The sequence below is a fragment of the Typopeltis vanoorti genome, chromosome 15 (genome assembly GCF_054136105.1).
Source record: "Typopeltis vanoorti isolate ZY-2024b chromosome 15, IOZ_Tvanoo_1.0, whole genome shotgun sequence".
NCBI lineage: Eukaryota > Metazoa > Arthropoda > Arachnida > Uropygi > Thelyphonidae > Typopeltis > Typopeltis vanoorti.
This window is the reverse complement of record NC_143563.1, coordinates 75,147,074-75,166,540: the sequence shown is the minus strand read 5'-3', so window position 1 is coordinate 75,166,540 and position 19,467 is coordinate 75,147,074. Positions and strand designations below refer to the sequence as shown.

Sequence of the window (19,467 nt, the reverse complement as noted above, 5' to 3'; positions counted from 1 at the left end):
TAAATTAGTTACACTTATGGGAACATACCAATATTGCAAAATATACTGAGCAACTAATTAAAACTAAACAATAACAAGGAATCTAAAAATTAATGGCTTCCTTGGGCCTGTGTTGTGGAGCAAAGCTTTTCATATGATGGCGATACATTGGAAATTGACAGGTTTTTTTTCTATATTTAACTGAGATCTATATTTTGTTTTTAAGGCAACCACTGCAGAAAACCCGATTTCACAAAGACAAGATGTTGGAAATGGCAAAAGTTCACGAAAAGCTCTTGACTTTAGTGCAGAAAATTCATCATCGACACTGGCCCAAAATTCAAACAGCAATTTAGATGCAAATTGTCTTTTGATTTCGCCGCTTGACGTGAAGTCTATAAATTGTTCCTCTTCTTCAATAGTTTTCTAACCCACTCGTACATTGCCATTATGTTGTTGTAAGTTATAAAATAGTTTCTAAAATTCTTCGTCAACAATGTTCAATGATAATCATATATAATAATCAATGGTAAAAAGTACAATTCGTCCATGATCGATTACTGCAGTGTTTCTCAAACTTCAGATATCCACGTACCCCCTTCTTAAATTTTCATTATTACCCTTACCAAATAATAAATAAATAAAGTATATTTCATTGTAAATGACTATTTTATTTGAATTTATATGTTCATGTAAACAAAAATTATGATTTATTTTAAATAGAACAAAATTTGGAATAGGTTTCTCTTCATTTCCCGTACATGAAAATCCACATTTCAAGTAATTCATATCATACTTACGAAGATTTTTCATCTCTTCTTGCTAACTGGTTCTCTAGAGATGTCAGACGACACACCCTTATCAATTTCATTTGATCCAGATGTAATAAACGTTGATGACGTTGATGAAAAGAAAACGTTGATATAATATCAACGTTTTCTTATTGCTTGCAGCTACTTGTATTTGCAATATTGCTCTCTCTCATGCGTTTTATAAATCCGATCTTTAATCAATGATCCATACTTAAGAATTTGAAAGCTAAAAAAATTACCATATTTACTTGAATATAACTCACACTTTTTTCCCAAAATTAAAGTTTCTAATTGCACTATTTGTTGAGAAATATAATGATTCCATGCGTTACAGATGCATAGCTAAAATTGCCACGTACCCCCCTTAAGACCGTTTGCATACCCCCCAGGAGTATGCGTACCACATTTTGAGAAACACTGGATTACTGTATTAGTAGTTTGTTTTATATGGTACTCTTTTAGGAAAGATAAAAAATGAATGCAAAGTAAATGTTTAATAAATACTTGTACCTACATTAGTTACTGCAATTTTTTTTATCAAAAGAAGTTATCAAGAGTCGTTTGAACAGTTTTAGTTTTTTCTTATCGGCATAAATTCTACGATAACAAGCAAAATGACTCTCCAGACCTCGGTAAACAAGCATTCTTTGATTAACATCTGGATCCATATCCATTACTTGCTGCTTAAGCGATTCTAAACTGCGAAATATTCCATTTGACTGTTATCTCCTTTGGAATCTCATCTTCACATTCCATTTGTTTGTTGTCTTCATATGCGTTGTTATTCAATTTCAAGATCACTGTCACTGAAATCTTTTGAATTTGAATCCAATAATTCTTTAAAATCTTCTACATCATCACCATCAAAACCAAGGTCTTCATCAATTGCAATGATTTCTTCGACCACGTTGTTCCCAGGATTTTGAAAATCATCTAAGTTATTATTAGGGCATTCTGGCAAAAGGTTTTTCCAAACAGCTTTCATGCAGCTAGAAGACACTTGCTCCCATGAGTAATGAATGTTTTCAATTGCGTGTTTAATGTTCAATTTTTTCCAAAATTCTTGGAGCATAATCGCATTTTCTCCCGTTGTTGTTTCTACTGACTTTGAGAATGTCTTTTTAAAAAAATAGGCTTTGAAAGTTGCAATGACGCCCATGTCCATAGGTTGTAGCAATGATGTCGTATTTGGTGTGAAAAACAAAACTTTCACATTCTCACACAGATCATTAAGAGAATTTGGATGACCAGGTGCATTATCTAATAGCAAAAGAGCTTTGAAAGCTAAGTTATTTCTCTTGCAATAAGCTTCAACTACTGGGCAAAAATAAGACCTAAACCAATCTTCGAATAGACTTCGGGTAATCCAAGCCTTCTGATTTGCCTGCCAAATTATGGGTAAAGAGTTCTTGTTACATCCTTTTAAAGCCCTTGGGTTCTGAGTTTGATAGACAATTTAAAATCTCCATTAGCATTCCTTCCAAGCATAACAGTTAAGCAATCTTTTGATACTTTATAGCCAGGCTGCAATGCTTCTTTTTTTGATATAAAAGTTCTAGATCGCATTTTTTTCCAATAGAGGCCAGTTTCATCTACACTGAAAATTTGTCGGTAATCATAATAATTTGCTTCAATAATTTTCTGCAGCTCAGCAGGAAATGTGGATGCTGCATCCACATTTCCTGCTGAGCACTTGCAGTTTCACCTGTTATTTTCACATTCTTTAGTCCAGCCCTAGATTTAAAATTTTCAAGCCAGCCTTTGCTAGCTGAGTCTTCTTTATATTTAGTCTCTTTAAGTCTTGAAAACAGGCTTAGAGCTTTGGCTGTGATATTATAGGTTAATTGGAATTCTCTTTTGATTGCAGTCTTCCAGCCAAATAATCAACAGATCTTCTATTTCAACCATTATAGCACTCCGGTTACGTGTGCATTGCATACTTGCAGATGTAGATGCAACTTTACCTCGCTTGCAATACTCATCAGCTTTGGATAAAATAGTCTGTATTGTAGACTCGTTAAAACCAAATTCGCTTCCAATCTTACTTTTACTTTCACCACATTTAAATTATATCAAGTTTTGTATCTAAGGTGATTACTTTCCTCTTCTTTTTTTCACTTAATGACCTGGTTGTGGGATTACTGTTATTCTTCGACATGATTAATGGGCTGTAAAATTTACGAAGAATGTAAATTTTTAAATGCGTACAGCAGAACAACTGGAGTTTGTAATACACCCACTCTTAATGTTGGTAGCGAAGTAACTGCCTGGCACTCAGGCTCTGGGAGCACGGCTGCATGGGAGGAATGACGTCATCATGCTCATGCCACGAGCCTTGCATGTTTTTGCGTGGTAAATTTAAAGGCATGTTAATCAAAACTCTTGCTGCGTATATCAAGGGACTGTCGCAATTAATTTCGCTGCATTAATCAAATTCCGCGTTAAGCAAGGGATACCTGTATACGAGAGGGGATTTGGAAAGTTCTGATAAACACCTAGAACAAAAATTATATTAAAGCAACTGATATAACATCAAGAAAAAACATATCTTAAAACCCTTTAACCCTGTTTCATCAAATTGTAATAATTTGTTCTTTTTCTTTTAGGATATATAAGAAGACATAAAATTAATTAATTTTTTATTTTAGGTGTTTATCAAAACTTTACAGAACCCCTCATATACTGAATAGAGTTGAAGATAAGCTACATCCCTGTCTAACAACTTGATTAATTTCAATCTCTTCTGTTAATTTATTACCTAACTGTACTTTTATATCTTTGTATAGCTTGTGAGTCTCTAAATTAAATTTTCATATTTTTTCAATAATATAATAATAATAGGCATAAACATTGTCTATACATAATCTTCCATGTCTGAAACCATTTTGTTCTTCTGAGAGTAGATTGTTTGCAATTTCTAAGTCTTTTATTTAGGATTTTACTGATAATTTTGTAACCTGCATTTAATAAACTTATTCCTCCATAATTTCCACAATCATCTTTATCTCCTTTCTTAAATATAGATATAACCTTAGCTTTTGACCAATATGATGGAACCTCATTTCCTCCAACAGTTATTTATTAATTTTAAGAATCTGTGATGTAAATATTCTCCACATTTCCAAACCTCTGTATTTATGCCATCAAATCTAGTTGATTGTCTGTATTTTATACCTTTATTGCTTCTACTTCTCGACCTGTCCAGCTAGGGAGGCCCTACCAGTAGCTTAGTTACTACTGGCATAGCTCTTGAGGTCACTGGTGCATGCAAGCCTCCCTACATCATCAAGGTGTAGATACCATTAGGGAAGTCCATATTTTCAACCTATTTAAATCATTTTTCAAGCTTTTCTACATTTCCTTGATTAAGCTACCTATCTTTGCATCATCAGTTATTGTCATATCAGACAAAGAAATATTCTTACTCAGTAACTCCACTATTTCATCTGTTTCTGTCACCTTCAAATAATTTCCTGTATCATTTATGCACAAATTAAACAGTACTGGAAAGTGCCTTCTAGCACCTGCTAGCCATCTACTTTCTCAACTCTGCTGCTCTATACACTACTTTTTGGTATCTGTTCATCCACCATTCTTATATGCATATAACCAGATTCATATTCATCCCCTTCCATTCCAATTTGTGTAGCAGTATTCCATGTGATATTCTGCCAAATGCCTTTGCAAAATCCAGCAGTATTATCATGTAATCATTTCCTTTATCCAACTCAGCTGTCACTCTATTACAAAAAGTTAATAAATTACTAAAGCAAGACTGACCTTCAACAAAGCCAAGTTGCCCCCCCCCCCCCACACACAAATAAAGAGTATCATATTCTCATATTCTTCCACTCATTCCTCAATTCTGTTTTTTTTTTTTTTTTTGAAAACTTTTCTGATATTACTTTTGGCACTACTCCTGAGACTGAGCTATAAGACTTCTACTGTAGTCTTAGAGCCTCCTTTATGCAAAGGAACTATTTTACCCTTCTTCCACTCCCTTGGGAGACTTCCAGAATTACATCATCTGCTTCAGTCGAGACTTGAGTTAAACAGCTTAGTACGAGGCAATGACAATTCCTTTGCACATGCTCACAATACATAAGCTGATATCCCATTCAAACCTATGGTGCCATGCGCATTGAGGTTCTACAATATCTGAAGTACTTGTGATTCATCAACCTCAATTTCATATCAGACAAAGAAAGATTCTCACTCAGTAACTCCACTATTTCATCTGTTTCTGTCACCTTGCTACATCAGCACCAATTAAAGTTATCCTTCCATTCTTCCTTTTACTAGCAAAAGAACTCTTTGGGGTTTCTTTTGACCTGCTTGTCTAAGGTCTTCTCATAATCTGATTTTGTATTCCGTACTATGCTGGTCACCTTTCTTGCTTGAGCCATGTACAGCTTGTGAGCCTGCTGATCACCTTTCTCCATATAAACCCTCCATAACATTTTTTTTTTTGCAGATCCTGCTTAATAATGCTACTGATCCATGAAATGCCTACCTGATTTATCCTCCTGACTTTGGAAATACAGTCTGATAGTTCTTTCTTCAGATATCCCTTGAATATCTCCTATGCAATGATAACAACCTTCCCTTGCAAATTCTTATGCCACAACACTGCTGTAAGCTGCCTCCAAAGCTTGTCATAATCACCTACTGTGTAGTTGCACATATCCCCCACCTCCCCTTCTTAACTGACTTAACTTAAAAATCCACATATTTTGCAACCTCCCAAGTAATGATTGCATGATCACTCTCACCAACCACCAATGGCTAACTTTTATGAATAGATTTTATGATACTGTGACCAGATACAACACTTTCATACCCTGAGATCCCTCTATGACATGCTGTTTCAAGTAATTATCTCTTAGGTGTGTAAATTTCATTTTCTTCCTGGCACATCATCTTTCCTCCTTCCAGTCTATGTCTCCTCAGTTGAAATCTTCCATAATAATTACTTGACCTGCATCCTTTGCATTAATTTGCTGATGCACATCTTCCACATTAGCTCTTGCACCCTCTGGCTTATAGTAGCAACCAACTGTATATTCTGTCTTGCTGACTTCTATTTTATACCAGAATGCCTCAAACGAATTGCCAATCTCATGCCTGTCCTTCCTGATCTCCTACTCTTTTTGGCTACAATTTTTCAACTATCATCAGCAATACCTCTCCCCATGTCCTATTTTCTCTATCCTTCCTGAAAATACAATACCCATCACATTCTATTCCTTTAATTACATCATCTGCTTCAGCCAAGAATTACTGATGTCTATAATTTTTGGTGAAGTGGCATTAACTAATGCCAAAAACTTTTCTCGGTATAATTCCTAATGCTTCTAGCATTAGTATACAAAAACTGTAGTTTCTCCTTAGATCCCCAATAACCTTTACACCTTACATAGATGCCAGCTATTTTAGTACTCTCAATGGTCCAATATTGATTATTATCTGGTCTACTCTCTAATTTATCCCATGATAGCAGATCTCTTGAAAGGCATTCCCTACATAAGCCTATCCCTCATACTTTCAACTGCAACAATTATATTCATAATAATATCTTATGGTATAAACAACACCAAGAGAGGAAAAAAGATATTCTAGACATATACTAATCGATTCTAGTTCCCTGGCCAAATTGCTTCCATTTGATCCAAAAAATTCTTCATACATTTGTTTGCAGCAGTCCAACTCTCTATTAATGCTTTTGCAGTGCAGTTTTTTCCTATTCTGATTCCAAATTGTTAAACAGTGTCATTTCTTTGGCACAATGATATTTCCTTTCTACAAATAACCATAGAATGAACAGAGCTTGTACTGCAAACTCTGTTCATTCATATAATCACTTTTTTGTTTATCTTTTAACATTGCTGTAACTGTTAAAATGATTGATATTATAAACAAGATCTGTTGAAGCAAATGATTTGCCATTTCAGATTGCTTATTTATGTTTCATTTTATTTCTGCTGAAATCAATCGATTTTTTTTCTGCCACTTTTAGCACTTTATTCAGAGATAAGGTTGTTTTTTTAAAAATCTGTTGCTGATTCTGAAATAAGTGTTTCAAGTTTGTATTTGTTGCAGTGAAACATAATAGTTTTTTTTTCCATTTGATTCTGCACAAGGTATCCAAGGCATGATCAGCTAGACCTGATGATAATTATTTTTTTCAAGTCAGGTTTAGCAAATCTCTCAGTCTGACCATAATATAATTTGTAAGAACAAGGAACAAAAAACATCTGAAACAGAGAGGGGATGGAGCAGATCTCTAGGAGAGCAGATAAGGACAACTTGCTTCAGATGGGTTTGAAAGCAGTGCACAAATTATATTTCTTTAAAGTTCTGCCTATATTTTTCTTGTGAATTCTGTTTGTAAGTAATACCTTCTCTTTATAAAATTCTGTTTAGTTTCACAAAATTTTACTTAAAAAAAAAAACTCACCAGGAGGCAGAATTGTTGTTGAATTGGGGACCTTATTATCAACATGGTTGTTTGTTTTCCGTGGTATATCTTCATCTTCTGAAGATGATGAATAGCTATTTATTTTCACTGGTACTGACCTTTGTCTGTCTTTATGTGATCTATAACATGAAAGGGAAAACTTCTTATACCACCAACCAATAAATTTATCTATTAAATATATAAATATCATCTTATAGATAAACATGAAAGTCTCATTGTCTTGACTATCATTACTTCAACTAAAGCAAGAGAAGTAACAAGACATGCCTTGAGGGACATATCTTCCAATGTGTTTTGCCAAGGGATTGGTTGGTTAATGCTTCTATCTTGACATATGCTCATAATCAAGATTTGTGTTTATGGGTTTGGTTCTACCCACTTGCTCACAGCTGTAGAATTTAAATGCATGAAACTGTACTATATGTAACAAGCGATGAAAACTATTTTAATATGATTTCACTGCTGAGCTTCATTAACAAAATTCACTAATAATAACAATAAAGAGTGTGGTAACAGAATAGCTGTTAACAAGGCAGCAGGATAAAAAACCAGAATGAGCAGGAAAAAAAATTAATTAAAATAAACACAATAAAAATATTGAAAATAAAAAATATGTTTATTCTAAAATTTCAGTGTCTGATCAATGACATTGAATGACATTACATCTTGTTGCAAGTGAAATCATTATGAATGGATCAGACTTCATTACAGATGAAGTCTGATCCATTTTGATCTCGACTACATAGATGACTATCAGCCAAGAGATTAAGTCAGTTATATACTGAAAAACAAGTTCTAAAACTAAGGAGATAACAAATTAATCTTTCAGTCAAACTAATCATAATTTTGTACATAATATCATAATTAAATGGCTAGAACTAAGGCAGAACTTAGAATTCAGCCAAAAGTTAGTCCTAGTAATGACAAATGTATACAGGTACAATACTGATTTTCTGACACTAGATGGTGCAGTATCTCTTTTAGTCTGCACAAAATTACAAGAGCTCACTTCAAATTCCCACAACCACCCATCTAAAATAATCTCAATTATTAAATTGGAGCAAGTGTTTGGACTGAAAGAGCAGAAGCCATAATCAGACCATGGAAAAGCACAGAGGTATAATAAATCCTGAAGGTAATCCCAACTGGCATTATTGTAGGGCAATAGGATATGAAACTGAGATTGGCTGAGGGCAGGACAATCTGCAGAATAAGAAAGATGAACAAGTTATGATCAGAATTGCAGGAGGAGAGCAATCTACAATATATTTGGAGGTGAAAGCTGGATGCTAATTCATCGTTATCCTAAGATGAGTTGAGACTACTATGAACAATAGCTTTTGGTCCAATTCATCTGAACCCAAGTTATTTAAATTTCTGTAAAAGTTCAGACCACATATACCCTTGATTTTCTTATTGATATGTATCTTTCCTTCTACTCTTCTGCCATTTTGGAGATTTTGGGGAAATCTTTTAGTAGGCATACTGTACACATGCCCAGTACTATGAAATATGGTAGTGTATTTCTAATCTGATCTCTTGATTGGGTTTCATTTCAGTCCATGCTGTCATTTTAGACAAATTATGAACTCTACAACCGTGTTATAAATAATAAAATTTAATTTCCTGATGTTTCGACCTTCATATTAAGGTCATCATCTGGAGCACACACACACACACACACACACACACACACACACACACACACACACACACACACACACACACACACACACACACACACACACACACACACACATAATTGAAAATTGAAAAGGTTGAGTGTAAGAGGGAGAAAATTAAGCAGTGATTGTATATTTGTTGATCCTTATTCGCAGAATAAATTGCAGAGTAGAGTGGGTAAAGATCGGCATGGGACTACTGAAATTAGTGACATGTATATCAGTTCTAAAGCTTATACAAGAACTAAAGGGAATCTGCAATTTTTGTATACTAATGCAAGAAGCATTCGAAATAAGAGGGAAGAATTTTTGGCATTAGTCAGTGAAATCTCACCAAAAGTTGTAGGCATTAGTGAAACTTGGCTGTCAGCAGAAGATGCGGTCACTGGAATTAAATGTGATGGGTACAGAAAAAGGTGATCAGTACACCCGTGAGCAGAACAGGGCTCAAGCTAGGAAGGTTACCAACATAGTAAGAAAAGCTAAAGCAGATTATGAGAAGACCTTAGCCAAGGAGATCAAGGGTAATCCCAAAGAGTTCTTCCACTATGTGTGGCTAGTAAAAGGAAGAATGACTTCAGAAGGATAACTTTAGTGGGTGCTGATGGTACTGAGGTGACAAATTCAGATGTAATAGCAGAGTTACTGAGTGATCACTTTTCAAAAGTCTATCACCCAAGTGAGGATATCTCTGTACCTGTAGCAATAACTAATGTGAGACTTGAAGTTAAGAAATCAGAGGTACTTAGTATATTGCAAAATTTAAATGCAAACACTGCTGTAGGTTTAGATGGAATATCAGCTTGGGTGTTGCATGAATGTGCAAAGGAATTGTCAATGCCTCTTACTTGGTTATTTAACTTAAGTTTGAACTCTGGTATGGTCCCCAGGGAGTGGAAGGAAGGCAAAGTAGTTCCTTTGCATAAAGGTGTCTCTAAAACTGCGGTAGTTACTGTATTTGCCGGCATATAAGACACACTTTTTCCCTTTGAAAATAGGTCTGAAAAACAGGGTGTGTCTTATATGTCCATACTCAGTTTTTTATTACTTTCATTTCTGGAAATTTTCTCTGTTCTGAGTTATACGATTTCTTTCTTGCTTCCTTGCGGTGTGAAAGCATTCCAGTTACGTACAGTTCAGTGGCTCAAAAGGCTGGATGGATGGAGGAGGAATGAAGTTATGGATATATAAAATTTGGTCTAGGCACCCTGGCAGACTGTTGAAGAAGCTTGCCCTACTAGTATGGGATCAGTTTCGTTCTCACAGAACAGAAGATGTTAAAAATAAACTCAAGGAATTGAAAACTCAGTTCGCTGTAATTCCAGGAGGTCACTAACTAGTCAGCTTCAACCTTTAGATATCTGTAATAATAAACCATTTAAGGGATTTATGAAGGAAAAGTGGAACAGCTAGATGCAGTCTTCAGATTTTGAGGTTACGCCATCAGAAAGAAGGAAGAGGCCTAGCATTTCGCAAGTTTGTGAGTGTGTCAAAGCTTCATGGAATGCTTGAAAATTGAGACAGTGGTTAAATCATTTAAGAAGTGTGGCATTAGTAATGCACTGGATGATACAGAGGACAATTTGTTGTATGAGGACTCAGATTCTGATTTAGAAGAGTCTCAAGTGTCTCTTCATTTAGCTCTGGAGATGAATTTCTGGTTATTGACAAAGAAGATTAAAAGGTGGGTACTGTTTCCTAGTTAGATTAGGTATTTGTTGAAAGTAGACCTACTTATTACTTTATATTTGAAATACTGTAAATTCATTATAATAATAATTAAAGAGTTTTTTCCCCTAAAAAATGTGTACAAAAAAGGGGGTGCGTCTTATACACCAGCAAATACAGTAATTAACCAATCACCATCTTGGGTGTGGTGGTAAAAGTATTGGAAAAGTTGGTTAAAGACAAAATTCAAGAATGGATGGATCAGGATATGATACTCTATAGGAGCCAACAGGGTTTTGTTAAAGGTTGATCCTGCCTTAGCAATTTATTAACTTTTTATAATAGAATGACATCTGAGTTGGACAAAGGAAATAGCTACACAGTGGTACTTCTGGATTTTGCTAATGCTTTTGACAGGATACCCCATGGAATACTGTTGCGCAAATTGGAGTAGATGAAGATGGATACTAAACTGGTGATAAGGATAGGAGAATGGCTCAAGGAGAGATACAAGAAGGTGGTGTATGGAGGAGCAGAGTCCAGGATGGGGCAGGAGACCAGTGGTGTGCCTCAGGGCTCTGTGCTTGGGCCATTGTTGTTTAATTTGTACATAAATGATATAGCAAATGGCTTAAAGGGAGATATTCAGTTGTTTGCTGATGATGCAAAGTTGGGCAGCACAATAAAATCAAGCTGATGTTGAGAGTTTGCAGGATGATTTAAATAAGCTGGCAAAATGGACCAAAGGTAATGGATGTCAGTTCAATGTGGAAAAGTGTAAAGTTATGTATTTTGGGATTAAAAGATTACCAGCTGTGTACTACATTGATGGAACGGTAATCCAAGAGATTGATGAGGCTAGGGACTTAGGGGTGTTGGTGGATAGGAAGATGAAGTTCAGGGGACACATTGCTAAGGTGTCCAAGATTGCACATAGGATTACTTGGTTATTGAGGAACACACTAATATCCAGAGATAAAGAGGTTATTATTCCCCTATATCAGGGGTCGAGAAGCGATTTTTGGTCGATCTCTTGTGTATTCCTCCTTACTTACAAATTTAATTAAAACTGAAAACATAATATTTTTATCATTATTTTGTATTATTTTTAATTTGCTTTAAGTGTATTGCTATTGTTTATTTATTTTACGTTAAAATCATCAAATCAGTAATTTTCTTATAAGTCCGGTAAATGAATTAATTTGGATCAGTGGAAATCAAACAGCGAGCCGAGTGAATACGATTATAAGCAAAGCGTAAAAACTTTATTGTAGCTTAAATATTAAATATTCCAAAACACATTACATCGATTTTTTACTTAGGTTAAGTCCCATGTAAAAATTGTAAAAAAATAAACTTTGTTTGTCTTGGTATAGTTTGTATTAGATGTTTTTGTAAATAACTCTTTTGAAGCTAACTGTATATACTGCTTTAATAAGAATATGTTAGAGTGTTAAAAACAAAGGCAATGTTTTTGTCACCGAAGCTGTACATGGTGACATTAGAAAGATTTTTATTGAAACTTGTATGTATGAGAAAGGCTTGCAGGTTCTAAGTGTAAACATCTCCAAAGTCAGTCAGAAAGAGTTCAAACAACTTTCCGATGGACAGCAACTTACAATCAAAAGAAAGCGAAGGAGAGCAAAAGGCGTGCCGAACTTGAAACTTAAGATGAAAGACTCATACCGATTTTTTGGGGGGTTGCCAAACTTCATGCGAGGTCTCAGAGGAGGCCTAATAAAAAGAGACTGAAGCAAGCAGAAGGGGTCCCGGTTGCAGAATTGCTGTCAGAGAGGAAGCTGCTCGAGAGACTGCCCGGATCCACGTTGCTTGAGAGAGGAGTTTCCCGCTTCCAGAAAGGAGCTTCTGTTCGAGACGTTGCTAGAGAGAGACTATTTCTAGGTGGTAGACAAGGTTTCAAATTGCCAAAAGGAAGAGTTCCAATTGTCGGAGAAAAGTTTCCAGGCCAGGTTAATGTCAGACATTCACCAGTGTGTTGCATTTTCATTACAATTTCATGAATCAAACGACTTCATTGATATTGCTCAGTTAATGGTATTTATTTGCATGGTATTTCAAGATTATTCAAGTAAAGAAGAACTTTTGAAAATTATACCATTATTGGGAAGGACTAGGGGAGAAGACATTTTTCGGCATTTGTTGAATTTGTGAAACAACACAAACTTCTGCTTTTTAAATTTGTGTCTATTACTACTGATGGTGCGCCTGCAATGATAGGTAATAAATCAGGCTTCATTTCATTATGTAAAAACGATGACAAATATCCAGATTTTTTAACGTACCACTGTATTATTCACCAACAAGTACTGTTGGTGAATAATACAGTGGTACGTTAATATGTATAGTAAAAGATTAAACACAAAAGATGTTTTGGATATTACATTTAATTTAAAATTGTAAATTCTGTTCGAGGAAAATCCCTGCAATGGTGGTTATTTAAATTACAGGCAGATGATGATAGGGAACTTCTGTTGTACAATAATGTTCGCTGGCTCAGCAGAAGTTAATTTTTAGAAAGATTTCTTGTATTAATTAACAATATAAAAATTTTTCTTGATGAAAAAGGAAATATTTATCCACAATTGAGTGATAAAAGATGGTTGTTACACTTATCATTTTTAGTAGATTTCTGTACAAAATTAAGCAATTTAAATTTAAAGTTACAAGGCAGAGATAAAATTTAATTGACATGTTAAGTTCAATAAAAACTTTCCAACAATACTTACTTTTATTAAAGAAAAATATAAATGACCGCAAATTTAGACATCTCCCATATTTATTAAAATTTTTTGAACAAAATCAAGAAATGCTTCGCTATGATTTAAAAGAATTTATTTGTGAAATAGAATTCGTTGAGGAAGAAATAAATTCAAGATTTAAAGATTTTAATAAAACTGAAATGATTGTATCTTTTATCAATAATCCATTTCAAGAAAACTTGAATATCACAGAAATTTCAAATAAAATTAGTGGGCTGTTTGATATAAACCAAGCTGAAGTAGAACTTGAGATAATAAACATTCAGAATAGTTTACATTTAAAATCAATAAACAATGAAGTCATTTGGAAGTATGCACATGAAAAATTCCCAATATTAACTGATATTGCGCGAAAAATTCTGTTGTGTTTCGGATCGACATACTTGTCAGAATCTGCTTTTTCAAATATGACCGTCATAAAAAATCAATTAAGAAACCAAATTACAAATGATCATTTGGATGATTGTCTGCGATTGGCCACTTCTTCATATCAACTTGACTATGAAAATATTGCAAGGTCCAAACAATGCCAAATTTCACATTAACTTTTTTTTTTTTTAATCAACCAGCATTTTCTGTAACTTGTGAGTTTGTAATCAATCTGTTGTTTTTTCTAACTTTGGTTTTCCAAAATAGAGAAATAAATATTTTATTCCAATATATATATATATATATTTTTTTTTTTTTTTGTTGTATTAAAATAATTAAAAGTGATAAATAAATTTTTAAATACCCATATAAAGTTTTTAGTTGTATTTTTTTTTTTTTGTTGTTTATTTGTGTGTAATCAGATATCAGGTTGGGGAAACGTGATCTATATAAGAGAGTAGATCGCCGAATAACTTATGTATAAGAGACTAGATCACCAAATAACTTATATATAAGAGAGTAGATCGCTGAATAACTTTTTATAGAAAAGTAGCACGCGTAGTAAAAAAGGTTGAACACCACTGTCCTATATAAAGCATTGATACTTCCACATTTGGATTACTGTGCTCAGGTCTGGTCACCTGGATCCCTTGGAGATGAGGAGGTTGTGGAGAGGTTCAGAGGAGGGTGACCAAGTTGGTGAGTAATGTAAAAAAATGCTCCTTACATTGATAGATTGAGAGCTTGTGGATTGCTGAGGTTGGATGATAGGCGGAGAAGAGGGAATATGATAGAAACATTTAAATTACTAAAAGGATTTTATAAGATTGATGCAGGGGAAATGTTTCAGCTGTGTGATAGTGATGGAAGAACAAGAGGTCATCCCTGGAAATTAAGGAAAGTGTGGTTAACAAGGGTGTGAGAACAAGGTTTTTTGCCTGGAGGGTGTTGAATGAGTGGAATGAATTGCGTGGCTCAGTTGTGAATTCTTCGTCTGTAAATGAATTCAAGAAGAGATACGTTAGATATTCTTTTGATAATTTGGGTCTCCTGCAATGAGTCTACTGACTACATGGAGATGCCCATAATAATAATAATATATACAGAGACAAGCTAAATTACATTTCACACGGTATGCTAAAGAGGCAATGATCTGATCAACGGTTATTCCATTGGCCTGACCTCTAGTGAAAATAAAATAAAATTAAAATAAATAAATGAAATAAATGAAATCTATTTAAGACAACATCAAAGAAACATTCTATCATATAGATAGTTTTATTACAGTAAAAATTATGTCCTAATTTAACATGACAATTGTTACAGTAGATTTAAGATCCTAGATTATCTATGGTCATATTTATAATTAACTCTTAGGGAGAAACGTTAAGTGGGTAGAATATGCACTTCCATATTCTTGGGATTTTTAGGCTCTCATTATTGTTAAGATTAAGGTGGTTGATAAGAACTCACAGGCCTCCTTGAATTTACATTCATACCATGTTTTGATGATGTAAACAGTAGGTGCTTTACCAGTCAAATCTATGTGAAGTGTTCACGACATGATCAGAAAGGCCAGCTTGACCTTAGTTATTATATTTAATGTGTCATTTATGTTCCTTTCTTCTGATAGGAATTGTGCATCCTGTTCCCCTGTATAGGGCAAATTACAGGTGCAATGAATACGGTATACTCCAGGGTGGGCCAGCAGAGGGAGTGGATCCTTTGATGAGTTCAGTAATTCTTTAATTTTGCAGGAGGTTTAAAGGTGGCTTTAAGGTTGTATTTCTGTAGTATTCTGTTTAATTAGAAAGTGTCTAATGTCTGGCAGCAGACATTAGACACTTTCCTCAGCCACCTAAACACACAACACAAACGCATACAATTCAGAATTGAGATTGAAAAGCAGAGCACACTTCCGTTTCTAGATACACTTGTCACTGTTTATTGGAAACTGACACATACTGGCCAATATACACACATAAACTCCTACTACTACCCAACACAAAAACTAGATGTCATTAATACACTAAAAAACAGAGCTTTGAAGATTTGCTCTAATGAACAAGCACTTAAAGATGAATTAAAAGTTATCAGCAATACCTTCCTAAAAAATGAGTACAGTCAAAATACTATCAAGAAAATTCTGTATAAGACCTCACTTAAAATCAAAAATAAACTAGACTACAATAAAATTGTAACCATTCCATACATTAAAGAGAAATCAGATAAACAGAATACTACAGAAATACAACCTTAAAGCCACCTTTAAACCTCCAGCAAAATTAAAGAACTTACTCAACTCATCCAAGGATCCACTCCCTCTAATGGCCTACCCTGGAGTATACATATTCATTGCACCTGTAATTTGCCCTATATAGGGGAAACAGGACGCACACAATTCCTATCAGAAGAAAGGAACATAAACAGCACATTAAATATTATAACTATGGTCAAGTTGGCAATTCTGATCATGTCCTGAACACTTTACATAGAATTGACTGGTAAAGCACCTGTTGTTTATGTCACACCAAAACATAGTATGAATGTAAATTTAAGGAGGACTGTGATATTCTTATCAACTGCCCTAATATTAAAAATAATGAGGGTCTAAAAATCCCAAGAATATGTAAGGCACATATTCTACCCATTTAACCTTTCTCCCTAAGAGTTAATCATAAATAGGACCATAGTCTGTCCTATTTTCCTAGTTTGTCCTATTTATAAAGTTAATCCAGGATCTTAAATCTAATATAACAATTGTCATGTTAAATTAGGACATCATTTTTACTGTAATAAAACTATCTATATGAAAGATTGTTTCTCTGATGTTGTCTTAAATAGAATATAGCTTTGATATAGTTATTTTATTTTATTTCGTTTCTTGATTTTAATTTAATTTTATTTTCACTAGAGGTCAGGCCAGTAGAATAACCGTTGATCAAATCATTGTCTCTTTAGCATACTGTGTGAAATGTAATTTAGCCTGTCTCTGTATATATATATATATGTGTGTGTGTGTGTGTGCTCCAGATGATGACCTTAATATGAAGGTTGAACGTCAGGAAATTAAAAATTATTATTTATAACACATTTGTAGAGTCCCTAATTTGTCTAAAATGAATACTGATCACCATGTAACACTAAAGGAAAGGATTCAGTCCATGCTGTTTTAGGAGGTCAGTTTGGATGTCTGTAAGTGCTGATGAATGGTGTTTAGGTTTGAATTTATGCCACAGATGTATATAAAGTGGATGTGGAAATAATTTTTTTTGGCACGGATTCTGGTAAGTTTAGAATGTTGTGTTAGTTTGATTTGTTTGGATGAACTGGTTGTTGGGATCAGCATATTTTATATAATGTAAATTTTGCCAATTCACAGAATTCCCATGTTTTCTGGGAGTAATTCTTCTACCAGTTCCTTCAGAAATTTAAACAAATCTGATGAAAATGGACATCCTGCATGACACTTTTTCTCAAATGATATTTCAGAAGTTTCAACTGCTCCAAATTATTGTTGCCATAGCATTTTTATAGTACTGAAGGATGACAACAATGAGTATTTTTTCCTAATTTTATTTTTGTTTTAAAATTTCAAACAACTTATTTTTGCTTATTAAGTCAAATGCTTGTTTAAAGTCTATAAAGTAGCAGTAAAGGTTTCTGTTTTCTTCCCACATCAATTCAGATAACTGTAAAAGAGTTTATTTGCACCAATTTTAGATCTCTCTCTCTCTCTTCTAAATCCATTTGCTTTTCTCCTAAATTGTGCTCATGAGCTGCTTTAATTCTATTTTGTATAGTTTTATAAATAATTTATGTGTGTGAGTTAGTAAGATTATTGTTCTAAAATTTGCACTTTCCCGAATACAGCCTTTTTTAATTTATGGGAATTATTTTTCACAATTTCCAGTCATCAGGAATTTCTCCAGAACTTAAGACTTGATTAAATAACTGCACTAAATAATGCTTTGCTTTTTCTTCTCTCTTTCCAGAACTCTATCAGTATTTCATTTCTACCTGGAGCTTTTCTGTTTTCATTTGTCTGATTGTAGCATCTATTTCTATCTTTAAATTTTTGGAGTCTCCTCACTTTTAGCAAACTTTTTTTTTCATAATTTTTAGTGTTAACTTTTGCAAAATATTTAAAATGGTTCATTGCATTTTTTTTTAAACTTCATAACTCAGACAGCCTCTTTTATCTTTCATTTTTAGTTGGTATAGGTTTATGTCTTTTGAAAGTTATTTTACTGTGCTTTATATAATTTTCTATTACGATGATGGACAGCTGCATTCTGACTTATATTTGCTTTTTGATTTATCCAATTTTATTTTGCTTCTCTACATTTAGATGTAATTTTATTTTTTCACTGTGGTTTTCAAGTAAGTCAGGTGTGCTCTGAGTAGAAAGTTTTTCTTTTAACTTTTGCTTTTTATGCCAAAGATCTATTATTTCAATAGCAACCCAAATTATTGGAGTTTCTATAGCTCATTTGGTTTTGATGGAGTCCTCTGGTTGGAAAGACCTGAGTTTGAATCTTGTCTATGATGCTCAGAACCTTTATCAGGTTTTTTTTTTTTTTTAAATCAAAAGGTGAGTTAACTGGTCTTATACAGAGGTTATGGGTTTTTCCTGCTCGGAAACTGGTTTTTTATCACTCAAAGACAAACTGGTCCTGTGAATCCACTTATCTAGAGACATAAATACTTACTGTATCTTGTTCTATAATCTCTATTCCCTACTTTACTAGGGAATTCCCTACTTTACTAGGGAATTCCCTACTTTACTAGGGAATAGAGATTATAGAACAAGATACAGTAAGTATTTATGTCTCTAGATAAGTGGATTCACAGGACCAGTTTGTCTTTGAGTGATAAAAAACCAGTTTCTGAGCAGGAAAAACCCATAACCTCTGTATAAGACCAGTGTATATATAAGACCTCTGTATAAGATTCAGAATGATGCACCTGAGAAGAAGCCAATTATTATTAGGCCTCTCTGTTTTCTGTAATTCTTGTTTTATTGCATCTAGTATTCTATTTCTTTCCTTTTCCCCAAAATTCTTCGGTATTTTTAAGTTAAGGCTTAAATTTTTTTTTTTTTTTTTCTAAAATGCATTTTGTATATTACAGTCTTATCAATTAGACTTCTAATAAAATCAACTACACAGCACTGTCAACAAATATGTTGTGTAACTTGAACATCCTGTTGAAGCTACATAACTTGAAGGAGATCTCCATGCAACTTCTAAGGAATATTAGTGTATTTGGTTGATATTTACTTGAATACTGGATAAATGAGAGTGGACTGAAGATTTTATTTATTTACTTATTATTATAATATATTGATACTATGTACTGGTAGAAAGCTGAGAAGGAAGAAACGCGTTGCTGCTGTTTCAAAAGACAGCAGTAGATGAAAAGGAAGAGAGAGGTGGGAACTGTTTTTGAGAGTTTGGAATTAAACTGAAAAGGAACGATGAATAGCCAGAGTACTTTTTTTTTTTTTAATGATGACCTCACACATTTAAGGTCATAAGACCTAAAACACTACAGTGCCATGTGTGGGCAAGTAATTAAGGGAAAAAAATGTAGCCTATTGATTGATTTCTTAAAGAGTGGGAAATTTCTTAAACAGTATGGCAGAGATTGTTCCAAAGAACACAAGTGGATGGAATGAAGGAAGATGATGAGAAGTT

General features: G+C 33.9%; 1 protein-coding gene across 1 annotated transcript in view; it reads right to left on the bottom strand.

The window, feature by feature from the left end:
• The window catches only part of LOC150098900 (zinc finger protein 830), a 164,224-nt gene that overhangs the window by 61,067 nt on the left and 83,690 nt on the right, over positions 1-19,467 (bottom strand). Inside the window, exon 5 of the mRNA XM_090404879.1 lies at positions 7,249-7,388. Coding sequence (XP_090261005.1) covers positions 7,249-7,388 — 140 coding nt within the window. The remainder of the gene's footprint in view (positions 1-7,248; positions 7,389-19,467) is intronic.